Source organism: Canis lupus, chromosome 17 (assembly GCF_003254725.2).
Source record: "Canis lupus dingo isolate Sandy chromosome 17, ASM325472v2, whole genome shotgun sequence".
Taxonomy (NCBI): Eukaryota; Metazoa; Chordata; class Mammalia; order Carnivora; family Canidae; genus Canis; species Canis lupus.
In genome coordinates this window covers 8,388,922-8,410,416 of record NC_064259.1, presented here as the reverse complement: position 1 = coordinate 8,410,416, position 21,495 = coordinate 8,388,922, and the positions used below count along the sequence as shown (strand labels likewise).

Genomic DNA, 21,495 nt, shown 5'->3' with positions numbered 1-21,495 from the left:
TGACAGCAGGGGAAACCAAGTCATCACCCACTGCTGGTGGATAATAAATGGGGTAAGCACTGGGGCACTGTCATATTTGGCCCGTTCTACCCCAGCAATCCTACCACCGGAAGATCCAGTTACAAGACAGTCAAGGCCCATTGACTGTAATTGGGAAAATCAGAAACAATTTAAATATCCATAGGACTCTGGTTAAAAAAATAAATAAAAAAATAAAAAACCTTGTAACAGGGCAGCCCCAGTGGAACCGCCGCCTTCAGCCCAGGGCATGACCCTGGAGACCCAGGATCGAGTCCCACGTCGGGCTCCCTGCATGGAGCCTGCTTCTCCCTCTGCCTGTGTCTCTGCGCCTCTCTCTCTGTGTGTCTCTCATGAATAAATAAATAAAATCTTAAAATAAAAAAAAAGAAACCATGTAACAGAATATCATAAATCTTCTTAAAAAAAAAAAACAGAAAACAGGGAGAAGTAGCTTCACAACCACTAAATAGACAAAGGCATATATTGAATGAAAGGGTACAAAAATATTGATAAAATGAATCCTTTTTTTAAGGATTATATTTACACATATTCTGAGATGCACAAAACAAAAAATTCTGGTCTGATTTACATACCAAACAAGGTCCACCGGCTGACAGCCCCGGGGACCAGGCCTGGGAAGACCTTCACTTTCACCATTACTATGTCCATAGCGTTGGCTCTGGCTTTTGTTTTTTACATGCGTGCCTATTACTTTAACATGAATTTTTAATGGCCTCAGAGAACTGGGTGAGGGATGAAAACTCTGGCCTGCTGAATGTCGGGGTCTCTTGGTCAACAAGACAAGAGGGGGTGACGGCAGGATTCCTGCCTCAGTCAGAAAGGTCAGAGGGTGACCATTCAGCTCCTCCAGCGATGGGATTTTGCAACGCTCGGATCTCATAATCCCATGTGATAACTGTTCCCGGGTCCCTGCCAAGGAGCACAAAAGGCCTGGACAGTAAGGGCTGGAGACATCCACACTACAGGGCGGCCAATGCGTTGAGCAAAACAACTCTAGGTTAGATGCCTGTCCTCTGGCTCTTAACTATTTAACTCACTAACAGAGCACAGGGCTTGCATCCCCTCTTTACACACCTGCAAGTGCCCTCTGTCCAGGCTTGTGTCTTGGTCAAAAAGAACGTCGTGCTTTTGTGACTTCTACTTCTCTAGGATCCCCACCCCCTCCACCCCAGCACTCCGTGAAGGGCTAACTATCATCACCTGATGTTCAAGACTGCTGCCTACAGCTCAGAGGAGAAGAATGCAGACTCTCCTGGAGGCAGATGGTAGGTGTTCAGATCCCAGCTCTGCCACCCACTAACTGGGACCACGAGCCAATGACTAATCTGAGCCTCAGTTTCGTATCTATAAAATGGGATTAGCATTGTCCACCTCACAGGATTGGTGGTATATGTAAAGTATTTGTCAAAGTACAGGCGCCAAATGCAAGGCACGTGCTAATCCTGTGGTCATAAATGACTCGCGGATTCCGAATTAAGGCTCTTGCCTCAGTTAAATTGCACCCTCCCTAAAAGACAGGGGCAAAGAACATTATAGGCTAAAATTAATACAGAAATATCAGAGAGGTATGCTCCTATTACCATAGGGTGCTAATACATTTCTGTTGGCCCAAAAATCTGAGCCCAAAGGCAACCCCGAGATTGGGCAGAATTCTGTGATTATTATGCAGAATTCACTGGCAGGAAATTGTTTTGCAGAAGCAGCTGCCAAGGAGAACGTCTATGTTCGGCAGTTGTGCCCTGTCATCCCATGACTTCTGTTGCTTGTTTCTTGTCTTTCGTAAAACAAAGGGTATGCCTAATGAGACCCATGAATGCAGAGAAAGATTTCACCAAAAAGAGAAAGTACACGTATCCAAGGAGATATGGGATCTCTGGGAACAAGGTGCAAGGGGTAAATGTCCTCAGTGTCCCAGAAGCAGCTAGCAAACAGGTGTGTCACCATCACAGCATCTGCGGTCAGCTCGGTGAGCAATGTAGAGGACATCACACCGGGGAGCAACAGACAGCTGATACAGCGCCATGACTGTTCTAACAGCCTGTGACTTTTTTTTTTTTTTTTTTTCTGGAAAGCCCCAGCATTTAGTACTAGCAAAAAAAAAATTCTAAGTTGTTGAAAGAATCACAGAACTTGGTAAGGGGGTTAAAAGACTGGCCGTGATCCCCAGCATGAAAAGGCCCCTGCTCCCTTCCAGAATGAGCCCTGGCCCTTCACTCCCCGCCCCCCAACCCTACCTCCCCACCCCCCACCCCACCCCCACCCTGACCTCTCAGTTGGGCAGCAGACATGGCACAACCAGCCTGAGCCACTCCCCAGCAGGCGGTGGTGGCTGCTGTGGGCCAGGAGGAAGCCAGAGCCTGTGGCTGTGCAGCCCCTGCCCACACACCCACGCACTCTCCCAAACACACCCACCTGCCCGCCCACCCTCCTCTAGAGCGTGCAGTCTCACACACACATCACAGCTAAAACAGGTTTCCCAAAACAATAGCTGATATCTTCTTTTCTATTTCACTTTTTCATAATGTCTGTGGGCCAGCCAAATGGATTTTTATGACCAGGAGGTCACAAACTGCACGGTGACAGACGCCGACCCATGCCTAGACCCGGAGCTCTGTGCACAACTGGACTCATCCTCACCACACTCCAGCTTGCACTGCATGTGGCCCAGCCCGGGCTGCTGGATGCTCATGTCTTACTTCTCGTTTGCTGCATAAAAGGTAGGGAGAGGGGCAGCCCAGGTGGCTCAGCGGTTTAGCTTAGCGTTGCCTTCAGTGCAGAGCCTGATCCTGGAGACCCGGGATCAAGTCCCACGTTGGGCTCCCTGCAGGGAGCCTGCTTATCCCTCTGCCTGTGTCTCTGCCTCTTTCTCTCTGTGGCTCTCATGATTAAATAAATAAAATCTTAAAAAAAAAAAAAAAAAAGGTGGGGAGAGGGGAGGAGGAAGACGTGGGAAGAGGAAGAGGTGCACAGGGAAGTGAGGAGGACACAGGAAGGAAGGAAGAAGGCAGAGGGTGCCTTTGGGGATCTGGGGCACCCTAGTCCAGAGGCCTGGGCCCTGGGGTCCCTCTGAGCCAGACCCGCCACCAGCTCCAAAAGCAGATACTGGGCCCCCCACTCACAGCTCAGAAAGTTCCCATTTCATAAATGGCCAGCAAACAGGTACCTGGAGTCTTCCATAAATTAAGAATCACTTTGGGCCTTGCCTTTTTTTCACAAAATTCCACCCCAATTGTAAGTGAGTGGGCCTGTCCCAAAATAAACTGAGCCGGAATTCAATGAAACTATAGAGTGTGGCTTCACCTTCCCAGGGAGCTCGCCCCCCAGGGCTGACAGCGTGCCACTTGTCCCTCTGGACCTCATGATTCCTCAGCACCTCCACAGCTTCCAACTCCCCTCCCCACCCCCAGCACAGGTCACACTGAGGAAGCTGACCAGCACACAGGTCAAGGCACCAGCCTCTCAGTGTCCCAGCTGGACACCGGCCTTCCGAGTGTTTCTCAAAAATGTTCCAAAAGCCACTCCAGTTGATACAGTCTCCCGCCTCCACCAGGCCTCCCCTTCAAGAAGCGGCCCGCAACCCTCACCCATACCCATCTGTCTGTCTTGTATACCCTGAACCTAGAAGAGAGAGGGTCCAGGAAAGGCCAGTTCATGATAGGAGATGGGTGGCAGGGAGGGGCGTGTCCCGTAGTGATGATTTGCAACCCAGGGGCCAGCGTTGGGCAAAACCGTCTTGACCCTACAAAGAGCCCTCCTCCCTGGTACCCCATGCTCCTCCCTAAAACAAAAACCACCATAGTCAGTCACTGACCCTGTATATCTCTTGTATATCTCAGTTAATTTTTACAATAATCTCATAAATGGGTATGATCATCTCTACACTTCATAGATGAAGACACCAAGGCGCAGGAGAATTTAAGTCTTTGGCCCATGTCATACAGTGGTTAAGTGGCCAGTGTAACTACAAAACACTGGCCTCAGCACCCCGCAGGCCCGTGGTGACCTCTTTCAAAGATCTTCCCATCTCCTGCCCTCTGTTTCCCTCTGGTCCAGGGCTCTGAGGGCAGCTCACTGGGCAAGGGCTGGGCCCACAGGCCTCCCTGGGGCCAGGCGGGGCCGGCCATCCTCACCATCCAGGGAGAACTCTCCTCAGTCATTCCTGAGATTCTCCCCCAGAACACAGAGATCCTTCCCCTTCCACCCCCGCCAGGAACCCTCAAGCTCTCTCCAGCGAAACAAGACTCAGCAGGTAGGTTTGTGCCTCCCAGCATATTCTTTACCAGAGTAATGAGATTTTGCTAAATGGACCTGATTTGGTTAACACACTTGCACAGGGGCCCCCAGCAAGCTCAAGCAGAGGTAGGACGGGAGCCTAGGCCCCCAGACCTCCGAAGTTCAGGTTCAGGGCTCTGGCCCGGCCTGGCTCCCTGTCACTACACAGCCCTTCAATACAAACAGGAAGGAGAGCTCCAAGACTCCCGTCCATAAACAAAAATGCTTGACAAGTATGAGGAATTATCAAAACACAGAACCATAAAGCAAACTCTTAGCTCTTCCCACATTTCTGGGGCAAAAGAAAAAAAAAAATGTGTGTTCATTTCTCAATTACTTCTCAGTTACTACCCATTCCTCAATCGATTACTTTAATTCCTAAGACCCAAATTATAGAACAACAGATAAATAATGTCACAGTTATCATGCCATTCCTCAAATTAAAACAAAACAAAACTGTTACAAGCTCTCATTTTTCCAAAATACTCCTACTATCCTGGGGACTACTGAGGGCTTAAAAAACTCTGAGTCCATCTGCCAGTCGTTTTAGCGGAAGTTTCCCGTTCTTTGGTCAAACACTGGGTGGTCACCTGCTTTCCCCAGCGGCAACTGTGCACGTAAACCACCTGCCCCCTTACCCACACGCCAGTGCTACTGCTACGGCGCCCCGAGTCAGCTGCAAACCACTACTTTTCATCCTGCATTTTCCTGTCCTTCCCCCAAAATAACATTCTCTGCAGGGGCAGGGGATGGGACTAAGCAGGCCTAGCACCCCCTGGGCTGCGGGAAAGGGGCACGGAGACCGGGCCCCGGAGGCACCAAAGCGTAAGCTGAGAACCGGCTTCCAACCCGGGTCAACCCGCCGCCCGCCCCGCAGCTGTGACCTTGGGCGCGCGGGTCGGCCTCTCCCGGCCTCAGTTTCCTCCGCTGCAGAGCAAGAATCCCAAGCCCCCGGCGCCGTTTCCATAAAAGTTCCGGGCGCACCGCAGGGAGCGCCCCCGCCCCGGGTCCCGCGGCCGCCCCGGGGTCAAGGTCAGCCGCGCGCCCCGAGACGGAAGGCCCGAGGGATGCTGGCCCCGCCGCCCGGGCCCCGGGCTGCTCCTCCGCCGTCCCCCAAACCACCTCCCCGCCAGGGGCGCGGGGGCCGAGCTCCGGCCCCGACCCCGCTCCCGCCCGGCCGCGCGACCCCACCGGCCCGCGGGGTCCCGCCCGCCCCGCCCCGCCGCGCCCCGCCCGGCCGGGCCCCGCCGAGGCTGCGGCCCCCGCGCGCTCGCGGCCCGGGTGCGCCGCGGTTCGGCCCCGGCCCGGCGGGCGGCGGGCGGCGGGCGGCGGGCGGCGGGCGGCGCGGAGGCGTCTGTCTACTCACCGAGCGGCGCCGCGCGCGGCCGCCTTTGTATGCAAACACTCCGGTCCGCCGCGCGCCCGCTGTCAGCGCGCACCGCCCCGGGCGGAGGGGGCGGGGCCGGGAGGGGCGGGGCCGGGGAGGGGCGGGGCCGGGAGGGGAGGGCGGGGCCGGCGGGGCCGCCAGAGGGTACCCGCGAGGCGCGAGCCGCTCGGCTGCTTTCAGGGTCCCCCCGCCCGGGAGGACAGCGCGGGTCGCCAGCCCTTCCCTCGCCGCCCCCCTCCGCTCTCCCGTGGGCACGGCACCTTAGGCCACGTTTCTGATTATCCTCCCCAAGCCAAAGACTGAGATTTAATTCAGCAGGCTAGACCGACCTGTGCCCCAAAGCCTCGGAATTCAGGGGGCGCCAACGTCAGCGGTCGGGCAGCCCGTAAAGCGCTCCGCACCACCCGCACCCCCACCCGCACCCCCCGCCCAGGAGCCAGGTAAAGCGCTCCGCACGCCTTCCCCCCACCGCCCCCACACACACCCCAGGGGCCAGGTAAAGCGCTGCGAACCCCCCTGCCCAGGGCCTGCTGCCGTCTCAGCCCTACTCTTCAGGAGCACTGGGCGGCCCGGCCGAGTCCCTCGACCTCTCCGATCCAGGGCGCCCACCTCTATAGCCGTGTGGAGGCAGCCAGCTTTGTTGGCCAAATTGCGATTGACACTTACTCTCCCACACTGGCTCACCTTCATCCCTTATCCGAATGACCAAGCACTCCTGCCTCATCCATTCATTAAACAAATACTACTCGTGGGGCTCTGCTCCAGACGCTAAGAACAACAGACCCGGACCCTGACCCTTCGGAGCTTCCGTTCTCCAGCAAGGAGTTGGGCAAGGGATGAATAATGAAGGAAATAATCTAGTAGCTAAATGACGTAGATCGGATGATCACAGGGGTCACACAGGTGAACAGAAATCCTAGATGACAAGAAACACTGGAGTCCTCCGAAGATTTGGGGGCAGAGCTGTCTAGAGAGCAGAAACAGCAGGTGTGATGGTCCTGAGGCAGCCCTCTGTGAGTGGCTAGAGCCATGGGGCAGCTGGAACGGAGCAGGGACCAAGCCTCTAGGATCTTGTAGGCCAACTAAGAAGTTTAGATATTCCGAGGTTTTTAAACCTGAGAATTATAGGATTTAATTTATATTTTTTTAAAAAAACCACTTCTCTGTTATGTGGCAAATGGAAGTGTAGAGGGCCAGAGTGGAAGCGCACACACTGCTACAGGAAACCAGAGGAGATGATATGGCTCAGATCGATGGGAGGGGTGGGGCAGCTGTGAGAAGCGGAAAGACTTTGAATATATTTTGGAAGTAAAACCCGTGGATTGGCTGATGTACGGGCCGGGTGGGTATGACAAATCAAGAGTTAAATCCCCATTTGGAGCTTGAACAACTGAGGGATGGTGGTGCTTTTTTTACTGAGGTACAGAAGGAAGAAGAAGCAGGCTTGGAAGGAAATTCAGGAGTGCAGCTTGGCCACTCTAAGGCTGAGATGCTTTTCAGCCATCCCGGAGGAGAGGTCAGGAGGGCATCTTTAGAGAAGCCAGGCTGGCTCTAGATAGAACATAGGGGTCACCTGCCCTGACAGCTTTGCCCAGATGATACGTGTTCTTCCAGCTGCCCATCGGTGGATATGTTCTAGCTGGTCTTGGCGCGACTCCCACCTAGGCAGCCTGTCTCCAGGATGGCAGGTGACCCGGTGCCATTGGCTTTTGGGAGGAGGGGGCTGTGAAGGGGACCACGGATAACAGATGAGACCAAAGCCGAGAGGGTACCACTGCTGCCAGCAAATTGCAGGGCCCCCGAAGGAAGCATTCTTTACACTCCCCACCCTCCCAGGGAGTATTTGGCCTTGGGGTCAAGAAGCAAGGCTACCCGTGATGGAAAGGCTTTCTGGAAGGAAAGTCCAGCTAACTTCAGGCACCACTTAAGTGAAGACTTTGCTTAAAATAAATCTTGAATTATTAAAATTTGGAGACTAGAGGTCTAAGCACATTAGAAAATCCAGTCCAAAGCACTGATTCTACAAATGATGAACTTGGGGCGGAGTGGGGTTGGGGTTCACCCCAGGTCACCCCAAGTGAGGTCTGATGGCTGCCAAGTACTTAGCCTGCCACCTCTGGGGAGGCACATCTCCTATGATCCCCTTTACCTCCACAATATGTAAACAGGGCCAGATGCTGAAGAGGGAAATTTTTTCAGACAAACAAGCTTCCAGGAGAGAACAGGCTCTAGATTACATTTCACTTTCTGATCGGCCCGGTCTGGAGTCCCCCCTGGGAGGGCCCTTTCTGTGTTGTCAGCTACTAGGCTGGTGACCCAGCGGTGACTCAGCCAGGAGAGCTGAGGTGATCCCCTTGGCCAATCCCTGCACCTGCCGCCTTTAGCCCAACTCGGAAGATGAGGGACCACAGAGATGAATAAACTTGCTCCAGCCTCCAGCAGGAGGAGGAAGGAAGGGCTGAGTGAAGCAGGGGCAAACCAGCACACACATCCTTGATTCTAAAGTCTCAGTTTTGCAATCGGGAAAATGGGAGGCAGATCCACGTTGAGGGTGGAAAAGTCCACTGTGTAAAATTCGTGGCACAGTGGCTGACTGGAAAGATTTTTAAGTTCTAAAAACCCCAAACGTTAGGGAGTGGCAGCTCCCAGAAGGATGTGTTCGGTGCTTAGCCCCACTGTGATCCAGGGAGAGTACCCAGACCCCTCTCCTCGGAGGGACACCCAGAGAGCACCAAACAATGACAAGTCCCCAGCTGCCACAACTTTTCTGTGCTTAAAAAGTGAGGGAAGTGACAAAAGCAGCCTTATTCTAGGGTCACCTGGGTGGCTCAGGCCATGATCCCAGGATCCTGGGATTGAGCCCCCCACATCCCCCCCTCAGCTCCCTGCTCAGTGGGGAGCCTGCTTCTCTTCTGCTCCCCCTGGTTGTGCTGTCAAATAAATAAAATCTAAAAAAAAAAAAAAAAAAACCAGCCCTATTCTAGCTAGAAACCTTCTCCCTTTTAGCCAGTGATAATAACTGCATTATCCTGGGATCTCTGAACTTTTCCAGATGTATTATCCACACAATGGAAAGGGCTCTGCACAGGGTGGGCGGGGACAGGAGGGGTGAACGCCTCTCTTCACGGGACCCCAGGAAACATTGTCAGTAGGTGTATAGGTGACTGGTCTCCTGACAGCTCTGAGGAGTGGCAGCCACGGTTAGCTCATGCTCCAGGCAGGAAGGATACTAAAGAAAGAAGAGTGAATTTTCCCCCAGAGGGCTGCACCTTATCTCTGGCAGGGATCCCTGGGGCTCTCAGGAAGGGAGGGGCTCTCCTCCAGGATCCAAGGCCAGTCCATGGTTGGGGGCTGTTGATGAGGTAGGTGACTTCAGCATGGGCCTTCCCTTGCTCAGGGCTTCAAGAATCAGGTGGAAACCATGAACCCCACCTGGTGCCACCTCACCCCCTCAAAGGCAGGCAGTGTGGGGGGAGACAGAGCAGCCTAGAAAGCCACCAGAAACAGAATGGATCCTCTGGGTGCAGGCTGGTGGCTGACCAAAGCAACTTTCATGGGGGAAGCAGCAGGCATGGGGGGCCCTGGGTCCCACAAGAGGAGGAGGAGGAGGGTGGTGGGCCTGGGGAGCAAATGTGCACAACCAAAGCACAAAGACCCACCCCCCAAGTGGAGTGAGGATCCTCGGTTAGAGCTGAGGCACCCAAGAGAGCAGAAGTCAAAGTTGCAGGGAGGCAAAGGGGAGGGGCTGACGGCTGATACAGCAGGATCTTGGAGGTCACATCGCCCAGTTCACCCTAACGGACACGTCAACTAGACAGCACGCGCACCCTCCCCGAGGATTCATAGGACCCATGCGCACAGGGACCTCCCAGGCTTGGGGCATGGGCAGATGGGGCTCACCCAGGGGACCACACCAACCTGCTCCAGAACAGGCCCTGCGTGGAGTGCTGGGGGCTCCGCTGGGGAGCCGACCAGACACAGTCTCTGATGTCCGTGAGTGTAGGTGTGGGGTCGGAACTACGGCCTACAAAACTGTCACCCCGGCCCGCACCACCAGGACCGGAAGGGTTGTACGTGGCAGGCTGCAGGATTTGCCCCATTCGAGCCCCGAGGTCAGGGGTTCAGCTGACCTTGGTGGCCTGAGCAGGCCCTGGTCTGGGCTAATCTAGGGCAGGTGTGGAGGAGCAGAACCGTGGGTGTGGGAACCACCATGCAGAACAGTCTGGCATGCGCAGGGGTGAAGGAAGGTCCTGGCTGGCCTCCAATGGGGTCAGGGTGACCACAGCAAGTCCTATGACTGCCTCGGCAGGGCTCCCAGCCTCTGTCCCCTGCGTTCAGGAGACACTGGGACACCCTTTCTCCTCTGGACAAAGAAGGAAGAATCTTAAGGAGCTAGGCAAGGTAAGAAAGATACTTTTGCTGGGACTCCTCCCTGGATCCCTCTTCCCCATGCATCCCAGGCCTGTAGGACCCAGGTCTCTATTGCCAAAAAGAAAGCCACTGGCCCAAGGTAGACTCCCCAGCCCCCAGAACAGCAAGCCAAGAGGAAAACTGCAATTTCAGGAGTGGGACTAGTTAAGCCAATAAATCTGGCATTTTCTGGTCAGCACCAAAGAGGTGATCCGTCACACAGACCCTCTCCAACTCTTCAACTTGTAAAGCAAGATGAGATGACCCACCTGTTACGGGATGAATGCCCTGTCCTCCTCCCTAGGAGAAGGGGACCCTGACTGATACAATCTATTCTTTTCTTTGGCTAATTTCATGCCACACTCCCCTTCCCATAAAAACCCTGTCTCTCGTACAACTCCTCGGAGCTGCCCTCTCCGCGTGCTAGATGGGATGACGCCTGATTCAGGAATGGCTTCATAAGGCCAATTGGGTTTTCAAATTTACCCGGTTGGAATGTGGTGGGGTTTTTTGAACTCTGTGAAACAGCCCACACACCTTGGAAGTTGTGTCCTGCAATGTAAGCTGCAGATCAGTATGCCTGAATGGACTTTGTAGGCTTGACCCTTCCCCGCGTGTCCCCAGTCTTACAGAAAACAGCTGTCTCTGCCAGTCCCAGATTGGTCATCACCCTATTGGGAATGGCCTGAGCATTTGCCATTCAGAACAGACACTTGGCACAGCAGAGGCAGGGGCCAGCTGGGTTGTAGAGGTTAGGAGATGAAAGGGGAGGACAGATGAGGTGGCAGGAATGAGGCCACGTAGGGAACATGGAACAATGACCAATAATTAGTATTTCCAAATTTCTAATGCCGTAACCATTGGCAAGGCCACACTGGTGACTACTGACTCAATCTACCCAAGAAGAAAATGTTTTCCACTTGCTATGGATTACACATCAACACTCCCTTCACCTCCACCAATGAATATTGAAGCCCTAATTCCTAATGTGAGGGCATTTGGAAGTGGGCAGGTAGTTAGGATTAGGTGAGGATATGAAGGTAGAGCCTCTCCAGAAAGCCAGACCACAAAACTAAGCATAGTGATTCAACCTCTGACCTCGGTGAGGGAAGCTGGCTCCAGAGTAAAAATCAGGTTTCGTGCAAAGACACAAGTAGCCTATTACGGTGCTGTGAGCTCTGGGCCAGTCTTTTTTTTTTTTTTTTTTTTTTTTTAAAGATTTTATTTATTTATTCATGAGAGACACACAGAGAGAAGCAGAGACACAGGCAGAGGGAGAAGCAGGTTCCATGCAGGGAGCTCCACGTGGGACTCGATCCCAGGACTCCAGGATCACGCCCTGGGCCGAAGGTGGGCGCTAAACCGCTGAGCCACCCTGGCATCCCTGGGCCAGTCTTAAGGTGATTGCTCAGCTACCAGGCTTTTCAGCTGATAGAACTTTGCTACCAGTGAAGATAAAATCTCTGATGCTAAGTAGTACAATCCTTTGTCAGCTCTAAAAAAAAAAAACAATTAGGAGAGTAGAAAAGGACCAGGTCTGCCAACCAATTATAACATCTGTTAACATGAAGAATTTAAATGCTGCCTGCCTATAGTGACCCACATGGGCACCTGCTTGTTGCCCGGAGCCTAAATACCATCTAATTATTGACCTAGAACCTAGAGATGGTTGGGCAAAGTAACTCTACATTCTGGGGATTTCAACTCATCAGTCTCATCATCTCTTGTTCTTTGAATAAACAAAATCATTCTAGAATTGGCCATTTTCATCCACCCCTGCTAGTCTAAAGCAGTGCTTCCCACAAAAACATGTCACATATTAGAACCACCCGGGAAATTGTTAAAACTCTTCATGCCCAGGGGCACCTGGGTGGCTCAGTTGGTTAAGCATCCAAGTCTTGATTTTGGCTCAGATCATGATCTCAGGATGCTGGGATCGAGCCCTGCTTTGGGCTCTGCCCTCAGCTGCTTGAGGTTTCAAGGATTCTCTTTCCCTCCGTCCCTGCCCCTGCTCATGCTCTCACTTGCTTTTGTGTGCTCACTCTCTCTTAAAACAAAAAACAAAAAAACCTCTCCATGCCCAGACTACAGCCCACATCCATTAACCACAATTTCTGGGGGTAGGACCCAGCACCAGTATATTGCGAAACTCCCCATGAGATTCCAGGGTACAGTCTCCTCCAAGAACCAGTCTTCTAAGAGCCCATTTCCCTTCAGCCTGTATCCCGGCCACTGCTGGTCTCTCTCAAAGTCCGTCTTCCCCTCTACCAGCCCCCCAAGCCAAGCGCCACCATATAGCTTATATTTCTTCTAAGGTCCATACAATGTAACCCATATAAGCCAGCTCAAAGTGAGTGCCTGTGTGTGTGCACGCGTGTGTGTGTGTGTGTGTGTGTGTGAATGTGCATGATATATTCAAAGGAGCCAGGGATTCTGGGCATGGGCCTTGATGTATGGTGGCTTCTCTCAAACTCAGCCCCTTCCCACTGGGTTACCTCCACCTCCTCTCTCCCCCCCCAGCCTGCTTCCTATGCTTCCCCCCAGGTTCTCCTCCCTCATCCATCTGACCACCCATGGCTTGCCATGAGCCTCTCCCCTTCACACAGCTGTCCCCTTCACTCCCCTATCTCCAACATTCCAAGAGAAATATCCTATGAATCCAAGTGACCCTCTCACCCTGCTATACACAAGTCTTAGGTGGCTGGCCACCTTGGGGTCACATATCCCTCCCTGATCAGGAGCGCCCCAGTTCTTCTCACATCCCCTTTACCTTCACCCAGAGGACCCCAGACACAGTGCTAAACTCTAGAGGAGATGGGAGCCATGAGTCAGGTACCTCGCCTTCCTACCAGGCCTTCTTAAATCTGCCAGATATCACAGACCTGATGTGAGTGTGTGCCGCACTCAAAGAGGAGGTGCTACGGCAAAGCACAGAAGGCAGGGTCCACACAGAGGCCTCCCAGGGGAGGGGTGCAAAGCTGGGCTTTTGATCTACTTTACTTCTTGCAAGTTATATGATCTGAGGGAAGGCACATTTGACCTCTCTGACCCTCTGTTTCCTTTTCTACTAAAGGGGGATAAAAAAGCCTGTTTCATGGGGCTGTTTGAGGAACACATGATCAAGGAATACAAAGCCCTTAGTGCAACATCTGGTACAATATATGGGTCCTCTCTATGAGCCGCGGGGTCATAACAATGATAATTATTTTTATTTACTATGAACACTTAGGAGCCTGATAACAAACACGGTATCGAGCTTGGGCCTTCAGGATGCGGAAGCCTTTTGACAGAGGAAGCGAGTGCAGGTGGAGGCATTCAGGCCCACGGAACAGCACCTAGGAAGGCGCAATAAAGGGGTGTGGGGGACAAGGAGCTCTCCATGTCGTGTGGCACAACTGTGAGGCCGACCCCCCAATCTCCATGCAGAATAAAGTACTCCTCTTCTCTTTGCTCCAGTGTCCAGTGTGTGCGGGGCCCATGGGGAGTCTCAGGAGACATGCTGAGTCACTGACAAATTGATTGGGGGGGTTCCATTCACAGGGGGAGGAATCCCCCACTTAGGAGAGTGAAAATCAATTTCCAGGATTAAAACACACGTTCCTTGGACCCAGGAGAGCTAAACTGAACTTTCCTTTCACCCAGAGCAGAATGTGACTATCACACATCAAAGAAGGCAGAGCACTGTGGCGTCCCTGGAAGCACTTCCTCAGTGTCTTCCCAGCCCCTCCCTCCAGGCCTCATGCCTCCAAGTCTGTGAGAGGTGCCAGCATTCATAACCGAAGGAGATGCTGCTAAATTTGAGTTAGAAATCAGTGAAAGGAAGATTTAATTTTTTTCCACACTAAGTTCATAGACCAGTGCTTTCCATCGTGGATCCTTTGGAGTTCTAGCTAGTACCCTTTGAGAGAGAATTCACAGGATGAGGGATGCAAGGTAGTAATAATAACTTGACCTGTGCCCAGAATCAGGTTTGTAGTGCTTCGTTCTTGAATTAACATTAGCTACCCCATACTGTAAGCTTCCTGTCTTGGCGCACTGAACGGAGCGTCAGGAAAAGCCTATATTCTGAGGACAGCTGGACCAGTGTTAGGGAGGTATCATTAAAAACAAAAATCTCAGATCACCTGGGTGGCTCAGTGCTTGAGCATCTGCCTTTGGCTCAGGGCGTGATCCCAGGGTCCTGGGATCGAGTCCCGCATCAGGCTCCCTGCAGGGAGCCTGCTTCTCCCTCTGCCTATGTCTCTGCCTCTCTCTCTCTCTCTCTCTCTCTCTCTCTCTGTCTCATGAATAAATAAATAAAATATTTTTAATTATGGTTACTATTAGATCTGCTGCTCAGTGACAGGAGAAGTGAGGAAGTGAGGCTTCTAAGAGCCAGGAAGAGGCAGCCAGCCTCCACGGAGGCTTTAGTCAAAACAACAGAGATTTCTACCCCCACCACCTCACAACATCAGGCTAATGAGAACAAGAACCACAGGGTAACAAGAACACCAAAGAGAGGAGAAATGACATGCAAAGAACCCTCTCAGAGGTTCAGTGCAAGGGGAAGGTCTAAAGGTGAGAATCAAGCAGATATTTCTCTGATAAACCCACCTCCACCTTAAAACACAGTGTTCCAACAGGAACCTGACGGGTTTAGTGCACTGAGGGTAACCACAGCAATCGCTCACGCCTCCACACCGCAGGCCTACCAGCAGGAAAAGAAAGCCCCCTTTGGGAGACAAAAACAAGTTGTCTAAGTCTCTGCAGTTCTACCAAGATGTCTAGCTTTCAAGAAAAAATTATGATGCAAATGGAAAGGCAAGGGAAAAAACCCAACATGCTCCCCAGAGACAGATGGCAGTCCTAAGAGCCAGGCTCAGGTGTGACACAGATGTTGGAGCTATCGGACATGGACTTCTTTTTGAAACTAATTAATAGGTTAAAGTCTCTAATGCATAAGGTATACATTTCACAAGATCCAATGTATAATTTCACTGGGGAGGTGGGACCTGTAAGAATCCATTGAAGGTGCTAGAAATGAAAAATACCAGAATGAAGAAGAAGAATATCTTCAGTGAGCACATCAGTAGGCTTGACATCGTGAGGAAAGAATAAGTGAAGCTGAAGCCAGATAATTAGGAATTATCCAAACTGAAATGCAGCAAAGAGAAAAAAAGAATGAGGGAAGGGGAAAAAAAAAAAAAAAAGAACAGGGCATCTTAAGAGCTGGGCTCAATATCAAACAGTCTAATGTTCATCTATGGAATCCCAGACGGAGAAGAGAGGGAGAGAGCAGGGCAGAAGAACTGCTTAAAGAAATTATGGCCTAGAATTTTCCAAATTAGTGAAAAACAGCAAACCACAGATTCAAGATTCTCAAAGAACACCAAGCAAGCAAGCAGGATAAATATCAGCCCTAACACACACATGGACACATGCGCGTGCACACACAGGCATGTCACCCTTGAACTACTGAAAATAAAAGCAAATAGAGGGGTGCCTGAGTGGCTCAGTTGGTTAAGTGTCCGCCTTTGGTTCAAGTCATGATCCGAGGGTCTTGGGATTGAGCACCTGTTCAGTATAGAGCCTGTTTCTTTCTCTGACTCTCCCCCTGCTTATGCTCTCTCTCCCCCACCCCTGTCAAATAGATGAATAAAATATTTAAGTAATAAATAAATAAATAAATAAATAAATAAATAAAAGCAAAGAGAACAACTCAAAGACAACCAGAGACAAGACCAACTACACAGAGGACCAAGGTAAATGTTAGAGTAGGCTAACCACAAAAGAGAGACAGAGTATACATTTGCAAGTCACATAGTCTCTGTTGCAACTAAGCAGTCATGGACAATATGTAAACAAAAGGGGATGAATTTGTCCAATAAAATTTCATTTATGAAACAGGTGGTGGACCAGATATGGCCCAGGTCACATAGTACAACAGCTCCTGGTCTAACGCAAACATGGTAATGATGCTCTGTGTGCTAATGTGAAAGTAAAAGCACAGAGCAGAGAGTGGGAGGGAACACTTGGGGACATGGGGTTGCAAGATCCTTGCCCTACACACAAAGTGCTATCATGTTATCTTAAGGGAAATTCCAGTTAAAGAGGTAAATTGTAAGCATTTCAGAAGTTACTAAAAAAAATTTTAAGAGATACAGAGAACAAGTCAACAAGGAGATAAAATGGAGTCACAAAAAATGTTCAGTGAGTTTAAGTGAAGGCAGAAGAAGGGGGAAAAAAAACAAAGAACAGATGGCAAAAACAGAAAACAGCTGGTAAGATGGTGAATTTAAATCCAGCCCTATCAAAAATGACATTAAATACACCAGTTAAAAGATAAGATTGTCAGGGATCCCTGGGTGGCGCAGTGGTTTGGCGCCTGCCTTTGGCCCAGGGCGCGATCCTGGAGTCCCGGGATCGAATCCCACATCGGGCTCCCGGTGCATGGAGCCTGCTTCTCCCTCTGCCTGTGTCTCTGCCTCTCTCTCTCTCTCTCTCTCTGTGTGACTATCATAAATAAATAAAAATTTAAAAAAAAAAAGATAAGATTGTCAGATTGAATACAATAGTATGACCTAGCTATATACTGTCTACAAGAAAACCACCAGACAGGGAACTTTGACGGTGGATACATGACTGTGTGCATTTGGTCAATACTCACAGACACTGAACAGTGTAAAGAATACCACTCTAGGTAAATTTCAAAAATCAAACAGGATGTAGGAGTGAAGACAGAATGCAGATGGTGACAAGTGAGTCTACCTGTATTATAAATAAATCACCTAATCACACTGAAGAGGATGGAGAAGAAAGAACTGGCTTAACTCTGACAGCAGGTGTTTTGACTGGATACCATAAGGCTTAACGACTACGTGAAGTAGATACCAACACTGTCCTCCAGTTGATAAATGAATTTCTCACAGGGGCACGGATTGACAATTCTGAAGCTGCTTTATCTGGGTACCAGGGTTGAAAATATAAGTAAATTAGTTGTAGATAATAGGAATGAGATTTCTTGCTGTTGGAAGAAGTTTCTACACAAAAGGGAAGAGGAGACACACCAGAATGTATCCTGTGGTCTGAACTGGAGTCAGATATGAACTCATGTTTGAGATCAATGGATAGGTGAGTAGATGATAGATAGATAGATAGATAGATAGATAGATAGATAGATGATAGATAATAGATAGATAATAGATGATAGATAATAGATGAACATAGATATGTGTAAATGCATATATGTTACCTTACATACACATATTTTTGTCTCTTTCCACTGAGAGGGACTAGAAGCAGTGACACTCCAGTAGCAGTGAACACACACAGACACACAGGTCTTGGTTTTTAAATACCATTTTTCCAATAGGAAAGTAGGGCCTGAGCAGGGTGAACCCAGAGGATCTTGTGGTACCACAAAGTAAAGAAGTGCCCCCCCCAAAGAAAAAGAAGAAGAAGAAGAAGAAGAAGAAGAAAGAGAAAAAAGATGAACAAGCATTATGAAAGAGTATAGAGGCTGACCTGAAACATCTCCCGATGGCCAAAGTTGGAAATTGTCCCACAAAATAGATTAGATTACAACCCAAATAACTAAAAAAAATCCATGAATCCATGTGGTTATAAATAATAACTGAATAAAGAAGTTAATGGTGAAGATGCAACTCTTCCTTGAAGAATTTCAATGAAAAAGTATAGAAAGAATGAAGCAAGCAGAAAAATCATTATAATCATTATAACATCAGTAATAATTGTCATGGGTAGGACCCACCAATGGAGGCTAAGGTCAGTGCACAAAGATAAAAGCAGAAACGGAACATTTCCAAGGCTAAATATTCCAAAAATATTTAGTAATTACAGAAGGAAGTCAGAGTGAAAAGTCCTGGCAGATAAGGCCTTAATCAGGCCATTGAGGCTAACATCGTGGGGATGCACAGTGACACCACCACCCGGGCCGTAGTGGCACATTAGCCACCTTTTTCTCAATACCATAACAGCTTCGGTGTGATCATGAAAAAACATCACAGAAACCCAAACCGAGGGACCTTCTAACAAAGTAGCTGATGTGTACTCTTCAACAGTGTCAAGATCGTGAAAGAACGGGGACTGAGGGATAGTCACAGACTGGAGGAGACTCAGGAGACCCGACAGCTCAATGCCATTGAGGATCCTGGATTCCATCCTGGAAAAGGAAAAGGAATTGGCAGAAAAATGGTGGAATCTGAATATATTTTGCAGCTTAGTTTTAAAAAAATGGATCAACATTGCCACCTACTCTTAATATCAAAGGATTAGTGAAGACCCAAAGGCCTGAGGAGTCTGGGAGAATGAGTAGAATGAGTTCTGGATGGCAAAAGAGGATACAGTCTTTACTTACAAAGAGAGGGATTTCTGACCCAGACCTTCAAGGATCATCGTATGACAATCAGTAGATATGATTAGAGAAGAGATTTGGAGTCGGGTTGGGGGATAGAGATGGAACAACAAGTTTACCAAAGGTTTAGCAGTGGTAAAGTCCAAGATGTGTTCAGGATTCACTGTGCAGGTTACCAGAGAGATAAAGCCTTTATAGGTTTGTTGAGTGGTTAGTATGGCAGGCTGAGACCAATACATCATGGCCTCAAATGGCAGCCTAAAAAGTTAGCACTTTATCCTGAAGGCCCTGGAGAGCCCCTAAAGCTTCTATGTAGGGATTGAAAAATTATGAAACCTCCATTTTTATGAAAATGAACCTAGCTATGGTGGACAGACCACATGGGGTGTGCAGCAGAAGACAACTTCTATGATGGTCTACATATCCAGTTAGAGGGTCAACCTGTGATCAGGAGCTGATTGCCATGGAGAATTGCTGAAGGGAGAGCACATTTCCAAATTTACCCATCTCTAAGTCCATGTAAATGGAGAGCTCCAGCAATAATATTGCCAACCACCCAGGTTGAAGGTGGGATGTAGGCAGCCTCTCTGCAGTGCTGACTCCATGCTGTGAAATGACAGTCCATGCAACTTCCTCCTCATTTAAGTCCTTTTTGGATGTAGAAAAACCGATTTTTCATTTCTTTCTCCAACCATCCAGCAAAGAAGGGCCAGAGGTCGAGGGAGGAAAAAGTGCTTCAGGTCATATGTTTCCCTGCCAGGGGCCCCAGTGTAGGCATCTGTCTACAGAGGCTGGCTGCTTCTCTGAGTCTCTGACTCCCACTCTCCCAATTCACAAGCAAAACGAAACAAGAATAATAAATGACTGTCTTAAAATCCCAATGAAATTGCACTTTCCATAAATATTTGTTTGCTGATTACTATTGCAAGAGTAATTACTCTCAGTACTACAAATCCCTTTGCTTCTATGGAATATAAGAAGGGAAAGAGGAGGGACCTGTTGGGGATGGGGCGGGGAGGAAGTGTGGGGGCCAGAGAGGGAAGCCAAAGGCAAATTTCACCTACTTCACCAGGGTGTTGTGGACTCCTTGGAGCCTGCTTTGGGAATGGAAATTCTCGGTCCCTACTGCCTCTTGTCCTTCTAATTAGACTCTGGAGATTCTGGTTAGGCACCAACTTGGAGAGCTCCCTGAAAATACGGTCAATGTCAGTTACTGGTACATACATCTAAATGGCATTCCCCTTGCATTTTCCATGTTAATGAGATAAAATATTGGGGAAAAATCATTTGTATAAATTAAAATTTTATAATATGGCCATTTACGGCCAGGTTTAGCATCCTTAAAAGGCCTCCATGAGAAGGCAATCAATTACACTTAATAGACGAAGAGACCTCTTTAAAAGCCCAGAGCAGATCAACTAACAGAAGGTAGAATCGAAACTCCAAGAGCCTTGTTATAGGCTTTTGTGTTCCCAAATGTCAGTCACTGCTTCCATTCTCCAGTGAGTTCTATGCCTGAGAAGCCAGCATGGGGGGATTTTGACATTTAACCTGGGGAAGCAGTTAAAAATCTCATTGTGCTCCACCCTCCCTGCCTGCCATTTACCTTACTTACTGGAGGAAAGCCTGGTCTCTCCCATTTAGAGGGCATATTCCATTAACTTCTCATGGGAAACCCCGCTCACGGGAGCTTTGGCCTGCTGGTCAACCTTCCTTATTTTCCTGGTTGTCTAGCTCTCAGCTGGCTTGGCCACCACTTACTGGTGGTCATTAGAATAGGCATGGCTGGCTCCCTCCTGGTCTTGTCCTTCTCTCTTCTTCCTCTTGATCTTACCCCTCAGCACCCCCATCCCTCCCATTTTCTCTCCTTCCCCATCACCCTTTCCTCTGCAGGGGCTCCAAGAAAAGCTCATTGTTGGGTGGTGGCAGCATTGTGATGACTCCACTGGACTTGTGATGTCAGCACTTGGTGGGGCCCCAGAGAGATAAGACCTATGAACAAAACTAAGTAAGGCTGCTGCATGGGGCTATTTTGAGCCCAACCCTGGATTTAGAGCAGAGCCTGGTCCACAGTGGGGCCAACAGTAAGCTTGGAGAACAGCATGACCAAATCCCTTCACGAAATCATATTTTGCCTTGCCGATTTCTGAATTCACAACAGGCTGGCTGGTGGGGACTTTTAATTCAGAAAGCTTCCCTCTGACAAACTGAGGAAATGTTGAGGGAGGAAACTGACTGACCCATTTTTTACCAAGCATGGAAATTTGGTAATAGAACTGCATCTATTATTAAGAGATTTCTGTAATAGATGCTATTGCCAAAAGCAACAATTCCAAGAAATTTAAGGCTACATATGAACTCTAAGCCAGATGAAGCCTAAGTCACAGGGGGAAATGATAAATAATTACAAGATACAATTGCTGAATTATTGTCCAATCAACTAAAAATAGCTTTAAACTGGTGATAAAAATGGAAGATTATTCTAGGGTCTAAATGGAATCCTTTAAAATAAGACAGTTACTCCTGCACAAGCATATAAAGTCTTTGCTCAGGGGGCACCTGGGGGCTCAGTCGGTTGAGTGTCTGACTCTTGGTTTCATCTCAAATCATGATCTCAGGGTCATGAGATTGAGCCCCAAGTTGGGCTCCATGGTCAGTGGGGAATCTGCTTGAGATTCTCTCCCTCTCCCTCCTCTTTGCCCCTCCCCCTGCTCATGCTCATGCATGCCCTCCCTCTCTCTCTCTCTCTCAAATAATAAATAAAATCTTTTTTAAAAAGTAGTCTTTTCTCAGATGTGACCCTGGAAGCCCAAGATTAGAGTGGGCTTCTCTTCTCACAAATAGTTTTGGGGGATGGTGAGAATGCTTACTACCAAATGCTACACATCAGAGTAGAAGGTAAAGTTTGAAAATATCCATTCATGAACCTTAGGCCACCTCATTCTTTGGGAAAAACAAGAATTGGAGCCAGCCCTCAATCTTCCAGACACGTGAAATGTGCTTAATGCTTATCTCTTCCACATCTTTGGAC

General features: G+C 49.4%; 1 protein-coding gene across 10 annotated transcripts in view; it reads right to left on the bottom strand.

Moving 5' to 3' along the window:
• LPIN1 (lipin 1) overlaps window positions 1-21,495 on the bottom strand; it is a 131,800-nt gene that overhangs the window by 65,987 nt on the left and 44,318 nt on the right. For 2 of the 10 annotated variants that reach the window (XM_025454640.3, XM_049095316.1), the window contains exon 1: window positions 5,681-5,777. The exons of 1 other annotated variant lie outside the window; for it this stretch is intronic. Coding sequence is in view for 3 of the 9 variants with exons in the window: in XM_025454634.3 (XP_025310419.3) it covers window positions 19,529-19,652; window positions 20,226-20,314 (213 nt within the window). In the remaining 6 variants the exon portion in view is untranslated. Of the gene's footprint in view, window positions 1-221; window positions 371-5,198; window positions 5,366-5,680; window positions 5,778-19,528; window positions 19,653-20,070; window positions 20,339-21,495 lie in introns of those variants that run through there. 7 more of the 10 variants (XM_025454638.3, XM_025454637.3, XM_025454634.3 and 4 more) reach the window with 7 other exon arrangements.